This window comes from Lactuca sativa, chromosome 9, assembly GCF_002870075.4.
Source record: "Lactuca sativa cultivar Salinas chromosome 9, Lsat_Salinas_v11, whole genome shotgun sequence".
In the NCBI taxonomy this organism is placed as follows: Eukaryota; Viridiplantae; Streptophyta; class Magnoliopsida; order Asterales; family Asteraceae; genus Lactuca; species Lactuca sativa.
In genome coordinates, this window is record NC_056631.2 from 205,280,079 (window position 1) to 205,290,069 (window position 9,991).

At 32.7% G+C, this 9,991-nt stretch overlaps 1 protein-coding gene across 1 annotated transcript; it reads left to right on the top strand.

The window, feature by feature from the left end:
* The first annotated feature begins 8,501 nt into the window (after positions 1-8,501).
* On the top strand, positions 8,502-9,687 carry LOC111920558 (40S ribosomal protein S29). Its single transcript, XM_023916142.2, has 3 exons — positions 8,502-8,662; positions 9,062-9,161; positions 9,471-9,687. The coding sequence occupies exons 1-3, from the start codon at positions 8,601-8,603 to the stop codon at positions 9,477-9,479; spliced, it is 171 nt and encodes a 56-aa protein (XP_023771910.1). The 5' UTR covers positions 8,502-8,600; the 3' UTR covers positions 9,480-9,687.
* The last annotated feature ends 304 nt before the right edge of the window (positions 9,688-9,991 follow it).

A 9,991-nucleotide genomic window follows, 5' to 3' on the forward strand; every position in this document is an offset into this window, starting at 1 on the left:
TTGCTTATGTGTTTTGTGTAACCTATGATCAAACATTCTACATTAATTCATCACCGTTCCCCTTGTGTTCGACGCCTTTGCTTATCAAAACTATACTATACTTGATCGGGTTCACTGCCTGTAAGGTGTGTTTAGATGCGATAAACTAGGAATTATAAATAAAAAACTAGTTTATTAAATATACACATTAATATGACTTACAAATAAACCAAAATAATTGAAAAAACTTCGGACACAATTCTTTCCCAACATCATCAACCCTTATATCATTAGAAGATTAAGAGTCAGAAGGTTTTCATCAACTTACATAGAAAATCTCACTACAACAAGCCTACACTACTCTCATAATGAATCACACATCCTAACCTACAAATATTTATGAAAGAACATCAACAAGAACGATCAATACAGAAAACCCTAGCTATTAAGAACCGTGTGTACAAGAGAGGAAAAAAAATAAGCTCTGTGAAAAATATCTACACGTAAAAAATGAAGCTACAACAGGAGATAACTCAACATATAGTCGGGTCAAGAATAACCCAAAGAGATCCACGTACAAACCCACTTGAGAAACAACAACTTACAACTTGCACCCTTCAAAACAAACAACTAAACAATATACACCCTTAACTTCAAAATGTTAGTTTGACACAATATATATCGTATTAATTTTAACACCCCCTCTCAAACTAACCATTTTGAAAAAAAAACATCATATTTAGAAACACAATTAAACTGAAAAGGGATCAAATAAACACAACTGTTTACACAAAATATCATGTTAATATGAAGAAAGAGATTTAGTTAAAATATCAGCAAACTGATTAGCAGAACTAATCTTAACCAATTTTATAACACCTTTTGAATTTTTTTTCTCTTATAAAATGAACATCTATTTCAAAATGCTTTGTCTTATCATGAAAAACAGGATTAAGAGCAATTTTAATTGTTGATTCATTATCACAAAAAATATTCACAGGAATCATATTTTTTAATCCTATATCACACAATACTTTCAAAACCCATATTAACTCACACGAAAGTGTTCCAAGAGCCCTGTATTCAAAAGTTATCAAAGAATCACTTGATTTTTCATTCCACTTTCCTGGAGCCTGCTTTAAACCATATAGAGATTTTAACAATTTACAAACTCTATTATCATTTTCAGTATGATATCCTGGAGGTAACATCATATACACATCTTCTTCTAAAGAACCATAAAGAAATGCATTATTAACATCAAACTGATAAAGATTCCAGCCAAAATTAACAGAAATAGTAATAATAACACAAATTGTAACACTTTTGGCTACAGGAGCAAAAATCTCCTCATAGTCAATCCCTTCCCTTTGATTGTAGCCTTTAGCTACAAGACGGGCTTTATATCTCTCTATTTCTCCATTAACTTTGTATTTTATTTTGTAAATCCACCGACAACCAATGGGTTTTCTATTTTTTGGTAAATCAGTAACAACCAAGTATTATTCCTATATAAAGCCTCAATTTCTTGATTCATAACCTTAACCCAATCAGGATTAAGAGAAGCTTCATAATAAGACTGTGGTTCTAAAGATTTATCCAGATTTGAAATAAAACATTTAGACTCACTACACAAAGAAGAATAATTAAGTGTTTTTTCTATACCATACTTGTATTTCCATTCTATGACATGATCACTAAATTTAGTAGGAAGACGAGACTCTCTTCTAGTACGTGTGAGACCAATCGACTAAGAATCACGAGACTCAGAATTAGACTGACTAGGTTCCTCAACCATATCAACAAAATCAGTACCAAACCTAACAGACAGAGGCACATAGGACTCCCTTAAACCAAAGGTAGTATCTAAACTATCTTGTGTAACATCTGTTCTATTCAGGTTATGACGTGAACTATTACCACCTGACTGATGATCCAATCTCTGACTATTATTAAATTCATCAAAAAAAAGACTCAGATTGATCAGGGTCATCATAGGAAAACGGATCATCTCCACAAGAGTTTTCATTAGTCTTACCTAAAATAGAGCTTTGCATTTTGAACGGAAACACAGACTCATAAAATTTTATATCCATTGAAACAAAGATAGAGTTTGAATCAAGACTTAACACCTTATAGCCTTTCTTTTCCAAAGAATATCCCAAAAAAAAACACACTTTTCAGCTCTAGCAGAAAATTTATCAATATTATTCAAATTTGTAGAAAAACACAAACACCCAAAAACACGAAGATTATCAAAGTTGGGATACTTTTTATAAACCAATTCATAAGGAGATAAACCACTTAAAATAGAGGAAGGAATCTTGTTAATGAGAAAAACAAAGGTAAGAATAGCATCACCCCAGTATTTTAACGAAATTCCTGACTGAAAAATAAGAGAACTAGCTACATTTAAAATATGTCTATGTTTTCTCTCCACAACACCATTCTGTTGTGGAGTGTAAACACAAGAGGTTTGATGAATAACTCCGTTGTCTTCATTAAAAGATTTTACACGGAAATTCAAAAATTCAGTCCCATTATCAGATCTTATAGTTTTAATATTAACTTTAAATTGATTTTTTAACATCTTGAAAATAGTGACATAACATTGATAAACTTCATCTTTAGACTTAAGAAGAAAAACTCATGTAGCTCTTGTGAATTCATCCACAATAGTCAATAAAACCTGAAACCACCAACATATTCTATTCGATATGGTCCCCACACGTCTAGGTGAATCAATTCTCCTAAAAACTTAGTGACATGTTGACTATTGTGAAAAGAAACCCTAGTCTGTTTGCTTTACGACACACATCACAAGGAGGTAATGGTACATTACTGAATTTAAGCTTATTTTTAAGCACATCTAAAGCCTGATCAGCAGGATGACCAAGCCTGCTGTGCCAGATAAACCTGGAAACACAACAAGAAGTTTTAGGAATGGAGGACTTATTACCTGATATAGTTGGATCAAGATAATAAAGCCCCCCAGATTGATTACCAGTCTCCACCGTCCCCTTGGACTGTGAATCCTGAACATAACAGTTGTGTTCATTAAAAACAACTTCACATTTATTATCTTTACATAGCTTGTGAATAGACACTAAGTTTATATTGAAATTAGGGACCGCAAAGACATCAAACAAAGTTAACGAATTAGACAAATGTAAATTCCCAATTTTGTTAATTTGGGCAGAATAACCATTTGGGTGACTAACTCTCAAATTTAATTTCGAAACATCAATTGAATCATGAAGTAATGATTCAGAAGTAATCATGTGCTGACTAGCTCCTGAGTCAACAACCCATTTCGAAATATTGGAATTTAAAAAAGAATTGCATGAAATACCTTCCATATTGGCATTAATAGACGACCCATCCAATCCTTGCTTATTGTCACTGATGAGACTAAGGAACTTAGCATATTGTTCACTTGTTAGATAATGACAATCAGAAGAACCAGAAGACTCGGATTTAAAACCAGATTTAAGATCAGAACAACTATTACCAGAAAAACCTTTTGACTAATTATTAAACTCATACCTTGGTTTATAATCTTTGGGATATCCAATTATTTTAAAACATTTTTCAATAGAATGGCCCTTTAAACCATAATTCTTACATTGAGGAACTGGGCCCTTAGATTTAGTTTTCTTTTGATCAACAAACTTAGACACAAATGCTGAAGAAGTGTTCTTGTTATTAGAAGTTAATAGATTTGACCCATGTTTTTTATTATACTCTTCATGAGACACCAAAGAGAAGGCAGTTTTACCAGATGGAAGAGGATCCATTAATAAAATGTGACTCTTAACTTGATTGTAGGACTCATCTAAGCCACTTAAAAACTGCATAAGCTTCATTAATTTTGAATGACTATTATAACTAGCAGAGGCTTCACATGTGCAATCAGTTATATTAGTTAAGCCATCAAATTATTTCCAATAAGAATCCAATTTATTATTAAAGTAATCTGACAAAGACAAACTGCCCTGAACAAAAGAGTTAGTTTTCTGATGTACATTAAAAATGACAGACCCATCAGTTTTATGATAAGTTCCAAATAACTCTGTCTAGACTTCTTGAGCACTCTCAGAACAAGCATGATTAGCATATATATTTTCAGAAATAGACCCAAGAATCCAAGAACAGATAACAGCATTAGCTCGTTCCCATTTGGATGCTTTAACAGAATCATTAACAGGTTTGGTCACAGTTCCATCGGTAAAACCGAGTTTGTTTCGAGCTTTTAAAGCTCTAATCATGGAACTACGCCAAACTCTATAATTCTCAGTTCCTAACAGTTTGAAGTTAATGACACTAGTAACTGCATTATCAGAAGGATGCACATAAAGGGGATCATCTATATTAACAACTGAATCATTTTTACTACCACTAGAAGACTCATCAGTTGGACCGGCCATAATCAACAACTAAACAAACAGATCAAGAAAAAAAACACAGATAACTACAATGACTAAGTCCAGATGATATCCACAGTATGTTGGGATCCAGGACCGTCAAAACAGAAATAACAAAACAAAAAAATAACTGGTGTACTCAAGACACCAGGATCTCCCACAACTATACTAAGAATAAGATGTAGAATGGAACAAGATACTCTTATAGAGGTCCGATTGGACACCTTGAAGAACAATCAATTTTATAGATCGACTCTCGTTATTCCGTTCCCTCTAGAGTTAAACGGTGACCAAATCCGTTCTCTAGAGAGTTATTTCAGAACATAACTGAGATTAATCGATCAATAAGAGATCCACTATAGTTCACCAAAGGAAACACTAACTCAGTCAAACACCAACAACAAATCTTCACATAATTTGAAAAAAAAACAAAAAACTCGCAGTAACCGAGATCTAAACTAAACAAGAAATAATAAGAAGAATTTGACTTAGGGTTTTGAAAACCTAGATCGGAAACAACGTCTGACGTTCACAGATTCAGACAAATACGTAAGAGTTTTGTTTTTTAAAAAAACTCTCAACAACTTAGAAGAGAAAGAACAGGGACGAGAACAGTGATGATTAAAAAAACACGAAGAGAACAGAAAAATGAACTGTACCTCTTCAAAGCATCATTGATGACTGATCGGAAAACACGATTGAAACACTGTGCTCTGATACCATGAAAAAACTTTGGGCATAATTCTTTCCCAACATCATCAACCCTTATATCATTAGAAGATTAAGAGTCAGAAGGTTTTCATCAACTTACATAGAAAATCTCACTATAACAAGCCTATACTACTCTCATAATGAATCATACATCCTAACCTACAAATATTTCTGAAAGAACATCAACAAGAACGATCAATACAGAAAATCCTAACTATTAAGAACTGTGTGTACAAGAGAGGAAAAAAATAAGCTCTGTGAAAAATATCTACACGTAAAAAATGAAGCTGCAACAGGAGATAACTCAATATATAGTCGGGTCAAGAATAACCCGAAGAGATCCGTGTACAAACCCACCTGAGAAACAACAACTTACAACCTGCACCCTTCAAAACAAACAACTAAACGATATACACCCAGCTTAACTTCAAAGTGTTAGTTTGACACAATATATATCTTAATAATTTTAACAATAATGTTTCCTAGCAAGAATCTCCCTAAAAAAATCTTCCCAAAGTTGTCTTATATGAGTTGACATGTCAAAATGAAGTCCCATAACAGAGAATTAGGAAAACTGCCAAAAGATAGTTAACGGGAGACACGACCTCTGTCGAGTATGCCTTATATGACATGACCCATGTCGAGTATGATTGTATGACACGACCCGTATCGTGTATAGAAGTATAATGCTTTCTTCGAGTTTCTCCCCAAAGTGCATTACCAGAAAGAGTGTCCCACTTCAAAGGACACAACCCATATCAACTTCAACAAGATCCATACGACCAATGTCATGTATCATATAGCCCATGTTAGTCTTCAAGACAAATATGATACAACCTATATCAATCTTCAAGAAAATTATGAGGGGTTTTATTATAAAAGAGGAGAACAAAGAGAAGCATGGTGTGGTGCGAGTATAATTTAAAATAGATAATTATGTATCTCCTAATTTTCCATACAAGTAAATAGATTATAAAATATATATTGACTTATAGCAAAATTATATTTATGTTTAAGTCCTTTGGCGGATTAAACCGGGTATAAGACGAAGGTTGAATACATTTAGTTTTTCGTGGACTTATTAGAGATGAGTACATATCTATAATATTTTCCCAATGTATTAATGATGTTTTAGTAATGTTTTAAATTTTTAAAAACCGTTTACATACAATTATGTGTTATGTGTCATAATATATGTATATGTTGTGCATTTATGAAAATACATTTTTGAAAGACATTTTTAAAAGGAAAGTTAAATATATTTTCAGATTTGATTTGTATACATAAACATATAAACTTAATGTTGTAAAGATGTTGTGGTATTATTCTAGACATGCTTTATTTGCATATTAGGCTAGCTACCTTGTATGTGGATCTTGTGTAATAGATACATCATCCAAGTTAAGGACGGTCCATATAAGTTATGTTTGGCAAACGTGCCTTTATTACTTGGACAAGTTCCCATTTCAAAGACGCATGAGGTTGGTCTTGAGATAACTTGGGTGAGAACTATGAGCATTTGCACTTGTATGTTATTTCAGACGTATATTATTATGTACGATAATTGTTTAAAGATATAAGACACTGTTTTAAAGGCATACGATGATAGTCTACATGTGTAATGTTTAGCAAATGAGCTTTCGTTAAATAGGCATGCACCAACATTTCAAAGACGAAAATCGAAAAATATACATTAATTTTAAGATGTGCGATATTCTATTTTACTTTAATTTCTTTTATCCCCTTATTTATGATATAAACTCTTACAACTACTTTTAAAATGTTTTGGGTGTTGTGCATTGGTTCAAGGAAAGTGCAAGTTCCTATGTTGAACCTCAACAGTACTCGCTAGGATCTCAAAGAATAAACTACGTATTTTGACATGTATGCATGTCAACTTAAAAGTGAGGACGCTTGATATAGTTGTGGACATTTAGAATGTCGTGTACAATGTAGTGTTTTTGCTAAAAATGTATGTTATGATGTTATATTCTTTTACAAGTTAAATCCTCGTACTTATTAAAAGTTTACCTTAAACTTTAATTTTGATGACATCAAGACTTATGGTTAGCAAAAAAATATGGATAAAGTCAAAGAAGAGTTTTTGGTTGACCGAGAAAGAGGGAGCTATAACTTATCTAAGGAGCGAGCTAAATACCAGTTTGCACTAATGGCTTCTTGGTGGCATATGGAGAGCACTTTCACAAAATGATATTCTAAAGTGTTTTGAACTTGTATTGATGGTTCAAAATCAGATGTTTTTTTTGTGGTTATGATTCCTGTTAAACTTGAAAAGACAGTTTTACTATTTTTTTTGTTTTTTTCCTATTTATTTAAATACTTTGCAATGTTTTAATTAATTACAAATAAATATGGGCCCCACCTAACTCTCTCTCTCTCTCTCTCTCTCTCTATTGATCGATTGACCTTATAGTGTAGACCCCCAAACACCACATTCAATTTCGTCGGCCATGGATTCTCCCCGCCCAATAGATTTCTTCTCACTTGTTTACGCAAACACATATATACACATAAATTCCTGAAATTCGAAACACAAAGAGACAAAAAAAACATGGCGTAGAATGATTGAAACGGGTGGTGGCTAGGTTATTCACTAACCTAGTCCCTCGGAGCAAATCAGAACCGACGGTGGTTGTTTGGATTCGAGCATTGAATTATGCCGATTTGTTGAACTCACCGGAGTAGTTCATTGAGGGTTAGTGGTGACTAGATACTAGGAGAAGCTAAGAAGATAATCTCTAAAACAGAATCCGGGATGCGGGGTTTATTTGTTTAAGGAGAGGTGATGGGAGGTGGAAGTATGAAATTTACTGTTTTAAGTTGTTAAGGTGTGGCTACTGTTGTCGATGGAAGCAAGGTCGTCGATGAGATTTAGGTATAATCGGGGGGAGAGAGAGAGAGAGAGAGAGAGAGAGAGAGAGAGAGAGAGAGAGAGAGAGAGGTGGACCTACTTTTTGTTTTTAATTTTTAAGAAATTTAGTAAATACTAAAACAATGCAAAAAAGAAAATAAAAGGGTAATGCGGTTATTTCAAGTTTTTCAAGGACTGAAACCACAAAAAATTTCAATTTTTAGATTATTACTGGAAAATTAAAAACTCTTTGGACTTCATTCATTTTTTTAATCATATAACCAAATTTATAGTTTAGTCTTCTACAAACCATGTTATATTTTGAAAAAAGAAATGTTATAAACGAATGGGAAATTTTAATTGAATAACAGATTATATGTGGGCTTTTTGGATAAAATAATACTGGTCTTTTGGGCTTTTGGCAAATCATATCCGTTCAAAATCTTCCGACCCGATTGCGGAGAATTGAAAAGTCAAGTATACCCTTCGAAACTGGAAAGCGAATTAGGGTTCTAAGATTACGATCTCATATAAATAGAATCACATTTCTTGCTTTTGCGAACCCTCGCCTGCGCTAAAACTCGATCGACTGCGGCTTTGAAATTGATCTGCTGATGGGGCACTCTAACATATGGAATTCTCACCCTAAGACCTACGGCCCTGGTTCGCGCACCTGGTAAATTCCAACAACTTCTCAATCCCTTTGATTGTTTCTTTCTTGTTCATGTTTTTCGAATCATATGTAGTTTGCTTGATGATCTTTGATCCTCCGTAATTTTTTTTCTGTAATCGTTTAAGTGACAATAAATTATAAATCAAATTTCGTGCCGAATTTGATAAAGAATTTGGAGATGCAAAAACAGCTTAGGCTATCGTGGATGGTTAGGGTTTCGGATAATTTTAGACATGAAAAAAACTCAATTTGTTGCAATTGGTCAACGATATAATTAGTAGTTGTCGCATTTGTTGTTTTCATCTTTAAATAAAGGATCTTGTTCTGGTCGTCTAGATTCACTTTTCTGAATTAGGGTTCGAACACTCATTGTTGATTGTGTTTACTTTTGTTTTTCTTCAGCCGTGTGTGTGGGAACTCTCATGGTATAATCAGGAAATATGGTCTCATGTGTTGCAGACAGTGTTTCCATAGCAATGCTAAGGAAATTGGTTTCATTAAGGTATGTTTGAACTTTGAACAAAAACTTTGAATATAAGAGATACTGTAAATAACAATGTCTTTTCTTTTATTTGTTTCAAGCCTTTTTTATTAAGACATCTTTACTTTGTAAAATACAAATCTATCCAATTACAGCAGTGTCATCAAAATACAAAGCATTTTTCACTGCTTTAATTGGATGTATTTTTAAAGTACATTGTCTTCATAAGAAGAAGCTTGAAAGAGGAGTGCTAAAGATGGATAAAATTTCAATGTATAATTTTTTGGCCTTTGACACTAAATGATTGTTACTTTAATTTGATTCTTGCAGTATCGTTAAGGGGTTTTGAAGGTTTGAGTAAAGAAGAGATGAAAATTTACTAAAGTGGAAGGGTTTTATGAGCTTTTTTATATTTAGTATGTTTGTGACTTCTTGATTGCTCTCTTCAATTTAAGGCATTTTTGTTTTGATATTGAATGTATTTGGTGGACATGAAAACCATTTGTTTTTTTAAAGTAATGGGAAGCTTAGTTTGAGAATTTTTATATGTGATTGGTAATTTTTCTACCTTGTTAATACTTGTATCCATGAGTCTACAGTTTAATAAAATAAACTTAAGAAAACTATAAAGAATATTTAATTGGAAATTGATATTAGTTGGTGTTGTGTTAGGCTTCTTATGACTCATAAGATTGATTTTTTAGCTATCTATTTAAATTTAGACCAAAATCTTTAAATTCAATGACTTTCTTTTGATAATTGATTGATAAACCAAGTCATGATAAAATGTGTTATCTGAAGAGAAGGTGCTTCAAATGATCTATTTGCTTTAGCATCTTTAAGATTTTTCG